This window comes from Strix aluco, chromosome 5 (genome assembly GCF_031877795.1).
Source record: "Strix aluco isolate bStrAlu1 chromosome 5, bStrAlu1.hap1, whole genome shotgun sequence".
Classification (NCBI taxonomy): domain Eukaryota; kingdom Metazoa; phylum Chordata; class Aves; order Strigiformes; family Strigidae; genus Strix; species Strix aluco.
This window is the reverse complement of record NC_133935.1, coordinates 18,232,994-18,251,612: the sequence shown is the minus strand read 5'-3', so window position 1 is coordinate 18,251,612 and position 18,619 is coordinate 18,232,994. Positions and strand designations below refer to the sequence as shown.

Here is an 18,619-nt window from a genome sequence, read left to right as displayed (position 1 = left end):
CACAGGAAACCTCCACTAAGACCATGATTATTGCAGTTGGTGCCCTCTGAAAGCCCAGTCATGAACAAGGGAGCTCAGCACACACCCAGACACATCTCCATCATCACTTTTAAACCTCCCAGTACAAACACATCTTAAATCTGGCTGGATTTAAGAGAAGGAGTAAGACATGGCTTGGACTGTGCAACAATAATATGGGATGAATAGTTTGTTTTAAAGGAAGTCTGAGACCTCTTTTGAAAAAAATTAAGTACATAAATATAGAAGAATGTTCACCTTGGGTGAACTATCTCTGCTATTAAAAGAATTTGTCTATTTTTTACCTATTCTGCATAACATCACAAAATTTCTTCAAATAAATGACGATTTTATTTTTCAGTGAAGCTTTTCACTCCAAGGTATGTGAAATGCAAGGTACCAGTATTGCATGGACTTGCTGTTCAGCTGGCCAAATGTAAGGACAGGGTACCACCACATGCACCAGCAGAAACTGCAGCATGGGGTGGAAGGTGGGACAGAGAGAGAGACTTCATATTACAGGTGCACTTTGCTGAAGGGCCAAATTAGTGCTTCAGTGCTTATTGCTATTTTCTAAAAGAAAAGTAGTGAAAACTCTAGGAAAACACTAAATAAATGAAAAATCTAGCTTCTGGAGAACATGAAAGTTGCTCCCAAAACAACTGAAAGCAAAATATCTACTTCATATACAGTCTCAGACCAAATTATTCTTCCCCATCCTTGGTTGAACAATAATAGGCTATCAAGGTTGTGCAATAAAAGCCCACACTATAAAGTGAAAATTACAGCAAGAAAAAACTCTGAATCTAGCTGGAGAACAGCATAGCTGAGAGGAGGCCGCAATAAATCATGTTTAGAAGTTAACCCCAGTCATGCTGAAATGATGAAAATTTCTAATGGATTACAGACAGGAGATGGAAAGCAGAAAGCCAGATGAGAAGGCGGCACATGGGTCTGCACCCCAACAGCCCCTGAGTTATGTGCTTCAGTGGAGGAAGTGACATGTGTTTATTTTACTTTACTGCTGTTTTCACAATGCATTTTACCACACCATTGAGTAACAACATGATTATAGGGCCTGAACTGTTTTTCAGCTGCAGCACAAGCTTTAAAAATAACTTGACCTTCCAGACCTCGGATGGGAATGATGCTTAGGGGCACCCCCACTACTTCAAGGCACAACTAAGAAAGGGAGTTTCCTTACGAAGTGTGGTGTAAAAAAAGCCTGCTAAACAAAAATGCTAAAATACATGTAAGAAAAACTGACTGTGTGTTTAGGTTTTAGTAATAAGACAAGCCTTGATATTTCAAACATTGCAAGATGGTGTAGCTCATACCAGAATTTTGCCGCAGTGGTGGACAGGAAAGAAATAGTCATGGCTGTATTTCCTTAAGTAGTGGCATGTAATAAAGAAGAAACCAGCCTATTTTGTTTTCAATGTCCTGGGCTTGTTTACAACCCCTGGGGAGAAGGTCAGTGCAATATGATATGAAAAACATAATTATAATCCAGTCTTTGCATTTGGTTCTCGATGGAAAGAAAGATTATCTCTATGATTCACTTTAAGTTACTGTCGTGATTTTTACTAAAATGACAACAGGGCTGAAAACAATCTCCAAAAATTTGCTACCTTTGGAAGTGACGAGCTTTCCAGTTTTAGTCAAAGAACACCATTTTTGCTAACTATCCTGCCTTTAAATAGATGATCATGGCTCTTTCTGCCTTAAGGCGCAAAGTTACAGAGGCTGTAGCACTGGTTATTCTGACTATGTGAAGAATCAATATCTCTGATATTTCTGAGTTCAGCTAAGAACAAAAATGTAGACTGTGTTAGAGGAACTTCAGACTTTCAGTCTGTAACATGCATTTATTGGGCCTGAAAAGGAAATATGGTTATCCAAAGTAAATGGGTATAAAAGAATGATTAATCTACATAAATGTTGCTGAAGCTGAGCTGGTAGTTGGTTCGCCTTACCTTTCTGATTGCTGCAGTGAGAAGCTCAGTAATAATATTCATTGAATTCCTGCAAACTGGTCCTTAGCTCACTCAGGCAATTCACAGCCTGAATTCAGCAGGAGGCAGGTGGTGTAGCTGCCCTGTGTTAGAGCTGACCATACAAGAACAGCTTATTACCATTGATAACATGCTAGGAGGAGGAGGATTTCTTAAATTGAAACACCAGCAGGGTTGTACGATTCTTATGTTAAGTTTCCAGACTCACGTTGGTGTTTTTTCTCCTTCTCAGTGCTCTAAAGCTTCTTTACTTTTTAAACTTCAGAACATGCACTGTCATTATTTCTTTCCTTTGAAGACATTAATAGAATTTCAAGTGGACTAACAGTGTAATAGTATTTTTAAATTCTATTAGCAATTTAAGGTTCAATTTCATTTATAGCCTATAAAATGATTTATTTCAAAACAGAGTTATGGCTCTGGTGCATAACTCCCTCTCATAACAAATTTGGTGAGAAGAAATTATGTAGTCAGGTTAGGAAGAAGAGTCATTTGTAACTTTTAGAGGGCAAGAAAAGTGGTAATGGAAAATTCGTAACTGGCTTCTTAAAAATTTTTACAATGGATAAAAACATAAAACAATGCAAAAATCTAATACATGAAAGCTATCAAGGGACTGACTTCAAATCACCACTGACATTTAGAGAGCATGGGCAAACTAAGTTGTATAAAAATCAGCTGTACCTCCTAGCCTCCAAAACAAAAATATTCTGATGATGACTGAAGATCTGTAATAGAATGAATGTCTAAAACACTAATCACATAAATCTACTTCTGTAGCTATTTCTTACCTGCTTAACAACTTATTGCACAGTAAAATGCTTATGAGAACTGCTGCCAAAACAAGGTGAGCACCAGTTCTGCAAAGTGCCTACAAACATGTCTGAAAGTATCATCAATAAGCCTATCCATAGAACTCCTTGGATACTTTTTATGCTTCTGCTTCAAAACACACTTAGATGTCTTTGTGAAATGGAACTTCTTTTCTGACGTATTGCAAAGGGGTCTTCAGATTCAGTCTTATTTCCTCGCTGTGTTTGAAGTCTTGGACAACAAACCAAGGTCATCCTTTTCCTCTCAGATTTTTGGAGCAAGCTAAGGCAGAGTGAGTTTATGAAACCTGGTTGCTGACTTGATATAGGACAAATTAATTTCTCTCTTTAGTATATTCCTAATTACTTGACAACCAACCCTTGACTGTACCTATTCTTTAGATTTTTTACTTTTTCTTCCCTGCTTTTCTTATCTGTCTTGAGCTCTCTATGTGCCTCATTTGAGAGGGACAGGTAGTCACTGCACGTGAAATACCACTTGAGAGAGAATGTTTTGGAAAGAATCACGCTCCTTTCTCCACATTGACCAGAATTTTGCCCTTGCCATTTTAATCATGTACAGCTACTAAGCACAGAATCAGAATCTGGTATCTTCTTGCTGCTGTTGTGTTGCCACTTCCCTTGGGAAAGTAATTCCCTTCCTTGGGAGGGAATATGAGCAACAAATGTAAACTACCCCATATATTTAGCCAAAACTCACAGCATTGCATCTGTGAACAAATTTGCATCTGTTTTTGCATCCCGTTTTTGTGACTAGGTATGCAGGACTGATGGGAAATGGCCCATTTTTAACCCACCTCACTCTGAAGCTGACACTGTAATGCCACAGCCATTCTTCACATATAGTTCACAGACAGTATCAGAACAGACATCCTGACCGTTTCACTGAAGTGAAAGTCACATACCTATGATGATGCCTTCAAGGCACATTTGGCTGAAAGAGTCAACGTACTGTGCTTCAGAAGAAGAGGAAAGGCTGCACAGGCAGAATGAATGAGCAGTGAAGACAAAAATTGCATTCATATCTAGTCCTACCTATTTGATGGGTTTTTGGAACAATAACGTCACAGAAGCAGACAAGCTGTGATTATGTATGTGCATCTGCACGTACACATCTAAAACATTTGCCTGCAAAAGTGCATTTCTCTCAATCCTGAAGCTTAAAAGTGGATTTGACCATCACAATGAAAGGGTGATAACACTGTCTGACCTCTGCCTGACTTGCTGCCCTCCTCCTGGATGCTGACTGGCACTGACTGTTGAGAATAACTAAAAATAACCAGCTTGTCTCACATACTGCAATAAGGGCAAAGGGAGAAAAAGAGGTGGCATATTTGAGTTTCTTGCTGTTCACCCTCCTGTCATCTTCCTCTTGTATTTTTCCCCTTGAGAACAGAGTTTGTTGCAGAAAACACAATTAGCACGGATGATGGGAGCCAAGAACTTATTAATGATTTCATACCAATGCCAAACTGGTAATGAGTTTGAGGTTTTGAGGCAGAAGAGGGAATTGAATGGGAGAACCTACTCCACAGAGGACCATACCTAAGGATGGCATCACATTGCCACACAGAGCAGACTTCAGTTTTGTAAGATGTAGTCTGAATGAATCCAAATGAGAGGATGCCAACACATAGAGCACAAAAATATAAACCCCAGAGATGTTTGATTTTCTCATATTTTTCAGGGTTTCATAGGTTTTGCTTCTATGTGGTTTCTTTCTTTCTATTTGTTTGATGGGGTTTTTTTGTCAGGGAAATTTTTACTGGTTGCTAACTCTCCAAAGGCATGTATTAGATGTGTCATGCTCAGTCTCACTCTGATTGCAACTCACAAATCATCCACTTCTGGGGTCAGGTCACCAGCAATGCTCTATGCCCTGGTATCTAAGACATATTCCTAGGAAAAGGTAAATCCCATTTCCCAAGATTACCTAGTGAATCCCAGAAGGAACCATTACAAATAAATCAGTATTGATTAAAGGACAAGAAAAATACACTGAAAATAAATACGTTTTTTGAACAAGTAAGAGCAGATGTGGAAGCTCAAGTACCTTAGCTGGTAATTATTGTCCACTTGTGATCAACATGCAGGAGTTTCTCTTAAGGTCCAAGTGCTTAGCACCAGAAGAGATCGTTACATTTTTCAGCTTTGTTTGGTTGATCTCATCTGTCAATGAATGACTCCTCAGTGCCATCATTACTGCACTGCTTAATCATGAGCAATGTCAAAAGTTTAGGAAGAAGCGGGTTAGGAAAATAGGCAGTGATGCATCTGTATGCAGAGAACAGGAGAAAGCCAATAACTGACGGTAAAGTCAGGCAGAACTACAATGCACATGGGGACTCCCAGGAGAAGAGAAATACAGCTGTACTGCTTGTGTACTGATGACTGGGACTACCTCAAGATTACTGTTCTGCAACCCCAATGAGTCCTGAAGATATAAAACATTCAACAATTGCCAGGCACATTCTAACACTGAATGACTGGGAAGAACAGCATCAGTCTCTCAGAGAAGGTTTGACTCTTTTTTTTCTTTTTTAAATTGGAAACTGCTCAGGATATTTAAAAAAAAAATCAAAGGGAGTTAATTGGAACACAGACAAGAAACTTACTTTCACTCTTTGTTTAATATTCTTTTTCAGTGGCACATGTCACTGAAACTTATGCTCTATTTGCTTGTGCACTCAGGCAGTGAGGACTTCCAGCAAAAATTTCTCCTTCTTCTTGTTATGTCTTTACTTGTTATGTGTTTAAGCTTTTGGATTCCAGCTTCAGAAAGTCTAGCACCCAGGGTATTCTTCTTTTCCCGCTTAATCCCAGGCAAATGAATGAAGTCACAAGGTACAAGCCACCACAGCTCCTGGGCTCTTGCTCCTGAGAGTCCAGATCACATTGCAAGGATTCTTTAAAAATTGGCAATACAGCCAATCCCAGCACTGCCAAAAACCATCTTATTCCACACCACTTGAATAGACAAAAGCCCAAGTTATTCTTAACCAGCAAATTAATACTGAAAAGAGTGAGTCAGCACAAGCAGTTCTTATGAGGGCTTTCTCATCTAGAAACAAAAACAAGTCAGCACAGTTATGTGTTTTTAAAAAAGTAGGGGCTGCACAAAACTAACATTTTCTCAGCTCAGAGAGCTGCTAGTGCAGAACCCTGCCTCCAGCAGTGGCCACTCACAGGTGGGTAACACCCACAAAATGGGGATATTATATGATGATGCTTTCCCTGGTGTCCCTCCCAGCCCCCTGTATCAGGGGGTCGAGGAACTTTCTGAGCTGGGCGCTGAGTCTAGATCTTCAGGTATAAGCAGCACTGATGGCCCCAACCTCCATGAGTTCTGTCTCACCCTTCTTTAAACCCAGGTATAGCTCTGGCCTCCATAGCCATCCTCTCAGCACATTCTCACACAATACCTTGTACAGGGGTGTACTTAAAGGGCTTTGTAACACTACCTCAGCACAAATAAAGGGTCATTATTTCACAGATCTTATGTAAGAATGAGCACTGCTAGACACCGATTTGATTAATTACTGCCTAGATTATGAAGCACAGCTGAAAGTACACCCTCTTTCATTTTCTATCTGAGGCCCTGCAAAGGACCCTTTCTGAAAGAAGCTGGAAATTTGAGTGTTTATAATAAGACATTCTGTATTGTGCTGCTTTTGGCTGGGGTAGAGTTAATTTTGTTCATAGCAGCTAGTATGGGGCTATGTTTTGGATTTATGCTGGAAACTGTTGATAATTCAGGGATGTTTTAGTTACTGCTGAGTGGTGCTTACACACAGTCAAGGCCTTTTCTGCTCCTCACACCACCCCACCAGCGAGCAGGCTGGGGGTGCACAAGAAGTTGAGAGGGGACACAGCCAGGACAGCTGACCCCAACTGACCAAAGGGATATCCCAGACCATATAATGTCATGCTCAGCATATAAAGCTGGTGAAAAAGGAGGGGGGGGACGTTTGGAATGATGGCATTTTGTCTTCCTAAGTAACTGTTAGGTTGATGGAGTCCTGCTTTCCTGGAGATGGCTGAACACCTGCCTACTGATAGAAAGTAGGGAATTAATTCCTTGTTTTGCTTTGTTTGCAGCTTTTGCTTTACTTATTAAACTGTCATTATCTCAACCCATGAGTTTTTACCTTTCTGATTCTCTCTCCCATTCCCCAGAAGGGTAGTGAGTGAGCGGCTGCCTTGGGCTTAGTTGCCAGCTGGGGTTAAACCACAACATGTATTTATGCAACAGTCCCTTGGTTATGCCCCATTATCCTGCCTGGCCTTTTTTTGACCTCCCTACTGTCCATTGTTTGACTCTGTTATTCACAGCAGAGCTAAATGCCTGAACCTTGCCAAAGAAAACAGTGTCATGCATGTGTCAGATCACAAGTTTGCATCCTAAGTCATTGTTCTGGGCTCATTAACAGGAAACACAACCAGCCAAAGCTGGTTTTGGTAGCTTGCAGGTATAGTCGAGGGTGAGAACAGCAGAACAAGGAGATTACCCTGAGAAAACAGTGCCACAACAAAATGCCTTTATTCTGCACTGTTGACCTTCCTATTCTATTACAGTTGGTGCTTATGAGGAGTATGTTCTTAAAGACATCAGCATTTTATAAGCAGTTATAGGATTACAACAATTTAGGATTATAAACTGTATTTCAGGAAATAAAAGGCTGAATCTCACATGGCCACCTTTGGTTTCACCTGCAGGAGCAAGTGGTTTGTTGGTCAACATGTGAAACAAGAACCACAAGAAAGTGTTTGGTGGTAACTAAGTAGTAGATGAAGTTGAATGGCAGATTTATAATTAAACCTTTATCTGTTAATAAGGACACTCAGAAGCAGTCTATGCTGGACAGGTCTTGCTGCATATACTTAAAGCTCTTTCTTTGACAGATAGACAGTATCAGCTGCTAGCATATCTATCCCTTTCACTGCATGAGGAGAGATTTGGTGGGATTACAAGTCGTAGCTTGCTTTATTTGTCTTTCTCCAAGACATAGAGCCATTTTATTTCTTTTCAGAAGTAAAGTCCTGTGAACATGGAAAGTAAATGCACAAGGCAGAGAAAACCATTTAACAAGCATCAGTATCTAACTCTACAAAATAACACCCTCACAAAACCGCTGTACAAATTATGTGAAAATTATTAAAAAACCTTTGTTAGCAAACACCATTAAGAATCACCTCCAGAGTTTTGTACCTTCCAGACTGCCTCATGCTGCAAAGTCAGGTTTTACACTTCAGTGTGGTCTGCTGCTATCTTTTCCCATCACAGCCCATCTACACATTATCTTTATTGCCTGTTAGGAGAAACTCTGCAGTGGACCTCTTTTACAGGGATTATGCCTTGGTCCATATCAGTCTGAAGTGAGTGGATGTAGGCACTTCTACAAGAAATAGTGAGACTGATATGTACACAGGATGAATGGAAATGTGTGTATAAGTGTCAGAAAAAAAAACAGAACAAGGGTTAAAGGAATGGCGTGCAGTGATAGTGAAGGGCATCACTTGCAGTCAATCCAATGATGACCCACCAGTGGCCTTCACTTACAAACATGCACTGCTGATTTTCCAGAGACGTGTCAAGAGGACAGGAATTTGGAGCAAGGACAGGGTCACTCTCCACCCTATGCAGGCTAAAGCCCCCAGAGCAGGGCTCTAGATAGAGCACAGACAAGTAAGTGCCTTCACAGGAAAAGCATTAACACCTGACCACTTACAGAAATGGTTAACATGTTTTTAAAGAGGTCCAGATAAGACACAAGTATATACTGGAGTTTGATTTGAAGCAGGTCAGAAACATCTAATAAAATTTCCTATGTTACAGAACATTATGCTATTATATGATAATTAGGATTAAGGTCAATCTGAAAACTTTCCCTGAAAGCAGAAGTAAACAATACATTTTTAGCAAAATTTTCAGCCTCTCAACAAAAAACCCCACCCATTAGCACTGTCAGCAAAGTAGGGAGAAAAATTTATGAGGGTAGCTAGGCACCAGCAAGCTGGAAAATTTCCCTTCAGCAGGCTTTTCTAAAAACAGGAGAGAGAAAAGAAAAACACTTCCCAGAGGGCAAAGTAACAAATTTATATTCTAAGCCTAATTTAGAGCTGGTTCTAGCCAGTTGAAGGAAGCTTCCAAACCAAAGGAATGTAAATATAGTCAATTAGACTGACTATGCTAATACTACCCTAAACTGTGATGAGAGAGCTTTCCTGACAGGAGGAACAGTTCTGCCACCTCTCTAGCACACCTCAGCTGCACTTGGTTTCTCAGGCAGCTCTGACCCCCACAGTCATCTCCGTGGGCTGCTCTGGCATCACATTCCTACAGCTTCTTTTCAAAAAGCAGTGCTTGCATGAAGGTACCTTAAGATGAAGACAGCATTATCAATGGCCACAGTGAATGCTTCACTGTATTTCCTTACTCATTCTCCCTCTAGAAATGAAGCCATTGCTGCAAGTACCAGCGTAATATTAGTAAGAAGATAAATATATTTATAATGCAGACTTCATTTAATTACTGTAAATGCCAGAAGAAACTTCCATTCTTCAGCAGATTGAGTGGGATAAGTCTGTTGATGCGGCCACTGGGAAGCACAGGACAAGACCATGAGGGAGCAGGTGAGATCATGGAAGAATGCTGTATGCATTGTCACAGTCAACAGTGCAGTCACTTAAATTGCTTCACTGTGTAGGATAATCCTCAAAGCACAATCACAGCTTCCCTATTCTATGCATGAAGAAAATTAGACAACTACAAGGGAAAGCAAGCTAGTAACATTGAAGAGGGTTCACTATTCTCTAAGAGAGCTTTGTCACTATGGCCAGGACACTAAAAGATGCTTCCTGCAGTACATGGTTCATAGCATGGACTTATCTTTTCCATCTTTCTTCAACACAGAGTCAGAGAAAGCTACCTCACTTGGAAACCTAGAGCTACCTCCCTCCAAGACCTCAGTAGTCAAACTACTAGCCACAGGAGAGACAGGTTGAAGACTACACTCTCTCTGAGGGATGGAGACAGCCTTTACTGAGGGCTGTCATCTCACAGAGGAGAGGCCAGGGTTCTGGTCTCTGCCCCAATTGATATTTAAGTATTTCTTATTAAACATTAATGGAAATAGGGACTAGAAATAGTTCCCTATTCCCAGCTGAATGTCTTAGCCTTTAGGCTACAGTCATTCTTGTGAGCTGGCTCACTCTTGCTCTCCCTGACCCACAAAATACTAACCATCCCCCAACAAAATGGAACAGCTTCATCTGAAGGAATGAAGAGCCTGCCAACTGACTGCTAAGGCACTTTCTTCAGAGAGAGAAGTGGATTCATAATCCCTCAGGCAGAGAAGAAATTGGAGCCCCAAACCTTGCCACAATCAGAACCAGAGAGTGGAAGGACATCACTATGTGATGAGGTCAGCTAGGGAAATTTCTCCTTGGAGGACCCCAGTAGCACCTACAGCAGTGCTCAATCTCCAGTAGCAGCATAGCAATAGACCTCAGTACCAGCCAGACATGTTCCTGAATGTGTCTGGAAATGGACCTTTACATGGGCAGAAAATTTTACAGGTGGAATCTTAGGCACCTAATGACTGTAGGAACCTCCAGGAGTAAATGACATTTGAACGTATTAAGGATCTCAGTTTTGGACCTAACCACATCCTACATTAAATAGGAAGCACTATGTACCCAAATCCTGTTACAGTCTAACCCTAGAGCAACAAAACAAGAACCTGAAATTGGTGTAGGTATTAACTAGATATGTGTTCACATTTAAAGCTTTTAGGCTTTACTCTGAATCATCAAAAATGTGAAAAACCCTAACTCTTTAGACTGAGAAATTATAATTTCTTAATAGGAAATAGCCAAATAGGATTTTTTTGAAGGTATATTTAGTATAGAAATACTAATTCTTCTTACTTTTTTAGATAAAAGTCAACTTGAATATAATGCCTGTAATTTTTTTCCGTTTCTCATGTATTTTCAGAACGCAGATGTGCATTCTGAAATGCACTTAGCATGAGGTTACATTTCTGAAATGGCCATAGCTAGCAGCAAAACTTCTTATAATTATTCACCCAGCAGAAGTGTTCATGCTTTGCATCATACATAGGTTCCCCTCAAAAAAAGTCCAGGCTGTGACACCCATATGTTTCCTGATTAGCATGAAGTACAAGACCTTTGTACTATTGAAGTGAATAAAAGTTTAGCTTTTGATTTCAAGGGCAACAAGGCTGCACAACTTCATCCTAGATTTTTTTTTCACCTGGTTTCAACACATAGTGTCTCACCAATTTGTATTTTTCTCCCCAACACTTTTTCACTGCTCTCATCTCTGCTTTTGCCCTCTGGAAGCTCAGGTGTGTGCTGTTGCCATGGCCCATTAACACTGCCACCACATAAACCTCCCTGTTAATCTGTTATCTCCTGGACTGCAGGTACCCAGGTGCCGATTTCTTTTTGCAATGCCAGCAGCTGCTGCAGTGACATTTAGTAGCACAGACTAGGAGTTTTAACCCATTGGTCCATGATTTTCTTATGTTATTCCTCCTCCTTTTCACTAGTCTTCTTAAGAGTGAGCTGACCCATACCTGCCAGCCTCTTCAACCACAAAAGCATTCATCTACCCACTTGATACAACTCCTAATCCTAGTCTCATAACACCTACGCAACTCAAACTTTCAAACACCATCTTTCATCTCCATTTTCTACAGTTTCACCTGCTTTCCCTCTTTACTTCATGCTCTTTCCCCTCCACTTGTCACCTGTTTCGAATGCCTAGCTCCAAGGCATTCAGCTTCCTCATGAAGGAGGAGTATGATCTTGTCACAAAAATTTTCTGCTCCAACTTCTGAGGACTTCACTTCATCTGTGCTTGCATAACCACCTCTGTCAGTTATCAACTTCTCAAGGTAGTGATCTCATCTTCTGTACCCATTTATAAAGTGCTTATTGTTACCATAAGGAAAGATTTTTCAGTGGCACAAATGGAAGAACCAGTCACTCATCTCCTGACTACAAGTAAACACAGTTTTTAAATAGGACAAAACAAACACTGAGGAATTAGAAAATTATACAAGATTGTATTTTTAAAATATGTTTTTTAAAAGAGTATTTCTTTAATATTTATAATAAAGGCAGGCAATTAATATGCAGTTAGAAAAGGTTAAATAAGCTAATAACCATACTGATCTCTCCACACAGAGAGGCCATCTTCCATAAACTGTGTGATTCATAACATACAGATTTTGTAAATCTGGTCTCTCTGGCCTCAGTTTTAAAATCTGTGTATTTTCTGGTTCAGATTACAGCAGTTTTAAGACTCTCCAAACAACCTTCTACATCCTCTGTCTGAGTTCTGGGTGGGAGAAAAGAATGAAAAGGGCTACCTACTTCCCAAAATGTATATTTTATTTAGTTAGGTGATAAGTTAATAATATTCCTATCCAAACCGCTAGGGATTTTTATTACATCAAAAATAACGCTGCTGGTGTTTTACTCTTTTGATCATTTTAACATGAATCTAGAAAGCCATCTGTACAGAGATTCCTGGTTCATCCTTCACCATCAGGGTGAAACAAATGGTCAAGTTCTTCAGAAATGTGTCTTTTTCTAGTAATGAGCACTGAAATCAGTTTGTTTACTTTCCCAGACTGAGATGCATAACCTCCAGAGACCCAAGCCTGATATATTCCCTTTTATAGCAAAAGGGATCCAGGTCAAGCTGCCCTGCAGACATCAGCTGTGACTATATGGCAGATACTTGTAAAAAGTCATGAATTTTTAAACTCTGGGGCTACGGAATTCCCAAGATTCCTAAAAGCCATCAGCATTCATGCGAGTGTATTCTGATGGTTCACAAAATGCTCATACACATTCATATGACTATGAATTTCTGTGCAAATGCAGAAAGCAGAATGTATTTGGAAGAGGACTCCCACGACAGACTAGAGAATGGAGAAACACTCACTGTGTTATTTAGGGATGTGGACCAATAACAGGGGTCACTTTTTGAAAACCTAGCTGTCAGTCTTCAGTATCGTAAGGGACTGAGTGCATGGATGAAGTACCATAAATTTCTGTCATCTATGCAAAAATGCTATTTCCAGGACCACACAGCAGTTTTCCAAACCTTTTATATTAAGTCTGAAGGAGTGATTACTTTTTGGTTTAGTTTATAAGATATCTTAAGTGAGGTTTAAAAAACAACTATAAAGCATATTCCTTTGGGAGAGGCGGGGGTGGGCAGGGAAAGGAAGAGACAGGGTACAGCCAGGTAACTTACATCCAGAATCTCTCTGTACATCACTCTGTACAGTTGCTCACATAAAGACTATCCTTTTTTTCTTCCATTTTTTTCCTCTAACAAGATTTTCAAATACACTGGTTAAAGAGACAAATTATTTTCTCACTGTAGCAATCTACCTGTGGCAGCTACTAATGACTCTCTTTACCCCAAAATGTACCAGACATTTCATATTTCTTTTTCCCACCTTAGTGGCTGTCAAGATTTGAAGTAAGCCAAGTATCCTTTTTCCTATTAGCAGTACCCAGAACCAAGCAGACAAAGTTCATAAACGCTTACAGTAGAAGGGCATCTCATTTCTGCAGACACTTGGACATTACAGCCTTAGGATTTATGTGTTTGGAGCAAGGTATACTGAGCTCGGTGCAAGGGTGAGCCCAAGGTAGGTGTCAATCACACTCTATCTCTTATTATATTCAAGTCATTAATCATAATAGTGTGTGGTATAAGCTTGGTAATGAACTGACTGCACTAATGCCATTTATGTTTCAATACATTGATTGTAGCTCCACAACACAGTCAAGGAGTTTATACTCAGGGTCCAACATCATCTTATTAATAACAATGAGTTTATCAGCCTTATTTTTATTCAAGTAAATTATTTTCTTGCACTTTAATTAACTACTAGGGCTTGTTTCTATTTAGTGTTAGAACTGGAAATAATTGCAAGCTGGTCTCACACTAGGGGTTACCATTATCTCCAAAGAAATGGGGACAATCAATATTCTAGGGAGGACAGGCACTGAAACTGCCTCCTGAATAACTTACAGATCAATAATCATGACAGAAAATGGAAGGCAGATTTGCATTTGTAGGAATCCCAAGGAGACCCCAGAGGAAGGAATAGAGTACAAAGACAAATGTGTAATTTTCTCTTAGTTGTTCATTTGTGACTGAACCCCAGGTCATCAGGACCTGTGAGCTTTAATCAAATGGTTAGGTAGGTGTGTCAGCAGCTGGTTGCCTGCTACCAAGAATATTTTAGGATGAGTAGATATAAACTTGATTTTTTTGTTTTATAACCATCACAACAGCAATTACAATCACATATTTTAATTGAAACTTGCAATTAAATAGCATATATTTACTTCTAACTGAAACCTAATTTGTATTATGGGCAAGTCCAGTGCAACCATTAAATAAGAATGTTCAATGGGGGTAAAAGACCCAGTTCCAGCGAGACCCTGTCCTAGGGGTTTCTGTAGGTTAAAAGGATGCCGTTCCACTCAGCTACAGAAAACATGATAATCTTTGCTAATTTGTTAAATTCACATGAAAGAATCACTTTCCAGAACCACCTAGGAAATATCTCTTCCAGCAACTGGACACTGGGGAGAGCCCCTAACATCCAAGCATTCCTGGGGAAAGCAGGGAGGATGTGGGGTTACTTCCAAGTGCTGCCTTCCCCTCCATGTAGTTGCTTTGCTTAAAAAACTAAATCTGTAGAGATTTTTAAGAGAAACAGTAAGACCGGTAGAAATGAGGTATGAATGTGGGCATGAAAGCACTAGAAGAAATGGCAGAAGGATAAAAGAAAAGTGTGCATTGAAGGCACCTTGGCAAACAGACCATCAAGATCATAGCAGACTCATGGGCAACTTCTCAGACACCCAGATTGCAAAAACAGCCTACACCCAGGAAAGGAGACTAGAGACTGATGAATAGATCAGCGGTGTTGCACAGGGACTCACAGGAGAGGGACGAGCCAAAGGACAAAAGTTTTCAATAAATGTCAACTTCTTAAGAGCACAAAAGGTACATCTAAAATGAGCACATGGTCACAAATCTATGAGAAACCCAGGAGTTGATAGTCAGTATTCCTCATCCTCCATTTCTCCATAATTAATGCTGGCCAAAATGGCTAGTCTAAGAGTCTAAGAAGGTGAGCAAGAGTCAATTTGCCACCACAGCTGAAGGAAACAGAGTCACCTTCCTCTCATGTATGGTCTTGTGTTGAACTTTGCTAAATGAATCGTGAAAACTAACCATCAATACAGAAAGAATAAACCAGTAAAATTATATCAGTCCTCCACTAACTGGGATATAGAAACAATAATAAGTAAAAACCCCTTCTGTCTAAACTTCCAGTTTTCAAGAAAAAAAGGATAAGTTATTAAATATTACTAAATTCTTTACTGAAATTAATCAATAACCACTGTGTCCCATATGGCCAGTAACTACATTTGGCTTCCTTTTGTAAATTTTCTAAACATGAGCATGCATTTTAATTTTGCTCTACAGTAGAAAAAAATGGTGAAAGCTTTATCTAATTCTAGCCAATCCAGAATACCTGAGAAATTATGTGAATGTTGAGAAAGAGAGGAGTTACATGAATATCAGAAGCATACAGAAAATGTGTTTATGTAAAACTCACTTATATGTAGGCACTGTAAAACACAACACAAAATGCTAAGAGTGCTTTGGAAATGATAGCTTCCTGAATTGAGTATTACTGTATTTGTTGGGGGGGAGGGTTGTTGCTGTTTAAAAATAGTAACAAAGTTACATTTTTTCCTTTCTAAATTATATCCCTCTCAGGCCAGGTGGTTTCTGGGATGATCACAGACTGGTGGTAGGTGAGCATTTTTACTTCTTGAAGTATTTTCATGAGTCAGAGCCATGCCATCCATGATATTCCAAGAAAATTCAGCCTCTTGCTCCCTGCATACCCCCATTTACCTCTTTCAAGTCCTGGACAATAGCAGTGAGTCTCTCATTCTCTGCCTGAACGTTGGTGACCACTGCCCTGCTCTGCTTCAGCTCATTCTGCATCTCCAAAATCTTCCCAAGGTAATAAGCTTCTTTTGATGCAGACTCCTGGAGGAGAGTCTCTTCACGTGTTTCACCATCTTCAGCCACTTTGCGGTGAATCGAGAAGGACTGTCCAAATGCCTGCAAGAGGAAAACATGCACAATATAAAACTACTGAAGCCCTAGAAAAATTATCAATGATAATGAGCAGCTGCATAGCCAGCGGGAACAAAATGGATCTCTAAGTCCCAAACTCTGACCTAATAAATACTGCCTTAGCAGCTTCCCAGCAGCTGAGGGCCAACATCTCATTTAGCTGAAATGAAGCATCTTGAAGCTGTTCTCATTTGCAGTATGGATTTATGGCCCCTATCCAGGCGACCTCCACTGAGATCAAGATGGTGCTCTGCTAACTAGCCATTAATTAGTGCCAGTGTTTAATTCTCCTGCACGAGGCCAGCTGATAATTCGTCAATTCCTTTCTTCTCTAGTTCTGCAAAATAAATGTGTGGTTTGTTTTGCTTTAAAGAGCATAAATACCTGACAAATCTTTCTAAATCGCTTTCCATTTTCAACACTCTTTTATCATAGGAGCTGACTTCAAGATGTGGAAAAAAGCTTCCCATACCTTGAAAGAAAGATAAACGAGTTGAGTATCAAGCAGTAGCCATCTATACCACTGGTAAGCTAAACATGGAGTTTGACCACCCCTTCATTTCATTTGTACTCGGTGTTTTCTGCTTTTGCTGAAAAGAAACAATATTTAAATATTCAAGAAGTTTCTAAATATACAGGTAATTTTCAGTGATCCTCTTCTCGTTACTGGCTTCGAGTGATCAATTTAATAAGGCAGTATTTCTCAATGACAATTTCTGATGTTATTTTGGACAGCTCTGAAACAACTTGGAAGAAAGGAAAGTACAAGCCATGATAGTAGAAGTGATGGAGACATCATTTAGCTATGAAAGACAGAGGGGAAAAACCTTCAATAATATAGTAACATAAAAAATAATGTAATAACACAAAATAATATATAAATAAAAATAGTAATAAAATAATATATAAAGTAAAATAAAATCAAAACCTGTTTTGTTTGTATTACATTTAAAAACAGACATTTAGTTGAAGACGATATGGCCTAATTCTGAAAAAAGTCAAAAGAAGGTCTCTAATGTTAAGAATATTTAGAAGGTCTCTAATGTTAAGAATATTTAGCCCAACATATGCAAAAGCTCTCTCATATATCTTAATTCAAAGACAGTGTATTTGAAAGACCATGATTTTTAAATTTTTTCCCCAATATAGGAGAGAAAGATGTAAGTCATAGTAATATATGTCCTTTCAGTGCGAAATTCTCCCCAAAAGCTTAATTTCTACCCAGTCCTATGAAAACACAAAGCAGAGTATACATTTGTACCCACTGTAAGCAGTAGCCTCCTTTGCCTTCTCACAGATAAGAACTATTTGCCAAATCCATTGTTTTACTGCCACTGTTTCTAGCCTTTCAGAACACAATTTAAGTTTTACTGGCACTAGAACTGAAGCAGCCCCTTAGAAACTTCAAAGAGAAACCCTGTTCAAAAACTTTTTAGCTTTTAAGTCTACTTCACTTAGAGAATCCTGTGAACTCAGCATTAAAGGATTCTAAAAATATTCAATAATGTATTAACCCAGCTGTCTTCTCAAAAGACTGCAAGTTACTGAAATAGCAAGCATCAGCAACTTGCCAAATAGGATTTTCCAAATAACAAGAGATTCAATTTAATGAAACTGTTAAGCACTGATTCAGTCACTATATCTGTGAATCTAAGATGACTGTTTCAGGAACACTGCTAATAAATTATATCTTACTCTACATACTTATATTCAGAGGCTCACTGTTCCTAATTTGAGACTGAGCAAAAACCATCAGTCTAATAAAGAACCCTGCAAGACAAACGTAAAGGCCACGTATCTGGAGGAAAAATCAAACCACAGCAGAACAGCAGGCAGGACTGACAGGGCTGCAGAAGCTCACGAAGAAATGGGAGCTGGAGCCCTCTCTACCAGAGCACTATAGTTAAAGCACTATGGGTAAATGCCAGTACACAGTGATGATGGTCTTCCAGGTGCATACTATATTTTCCTCAAATGTACTTTGAAGGTGCATTTTAGCATGTGTGATGTTTGAAAATGGCCATAAATACAGATTTTGGGAAGGGTGCATAGCATAACAGAAGATTACTGGCACTTAACATTTCCTTGTACCTGTGACTACAGAAAATGTCAGAGAAAATAATTTAAACTTTTTTTTCTATGAAATCAAATTGGAACATTACTGTATATTATACTATTCAATTTTCTTCTTGAACTCCTATCAATATGTTAAAAATCAGGGGAAAGAAAGGAAGCATAGTTCTCTTTCCATATAAATGGAAATTATGCAGGTCCATGCAACAAGGAGAGGAATAAAAGATGCCTTTTAATTAAAAAGCAAGCAAAAAGTCCTGCTTACGTATTTCATGATCTGAATAGAACACCAAAAAGTTTAAACTTTCCAGACATACCCACTTAAGGTGTTCCATGAGATTGATCACTTTTAAATTAAGACATACGTAAATATTTTTCAGCTGGTAGCCAGATAATTTGTTCTATTTTGATTTTATGTTTTAATAATTTGCCTAATATGTTTACTTATTTATAAAACA

The 18,619-nt window shown here is 39.2% G+C and overlaps 1 protein-coding gene across 7 annotated transcripts in view; it reads right to left on the bottom strand.

Moving 5' to 3' along the window:
* BICD1 (BICD cargo adaptor 1) overlaps positions 1–18,619 on the bottom strand; it is a 183,224-nt gene that overhangs the window by 71,321 nt on the left and 93,284 nt on the right. For all 7 annotated transcript variants that reach the window (XM_074826245.1, XM_074826244.1, XM_074826246.1 and 4 more), the window contains exon 2: positions 15,861–16,073. In XM_074826245.1, the coding sequence (XP_074682346.1) occupies positions 15,861–16,073 (213 nt within the window). The remainder of the gene's footprint in view (positions 1–15,860; positions 16,074–18,619) is intronic.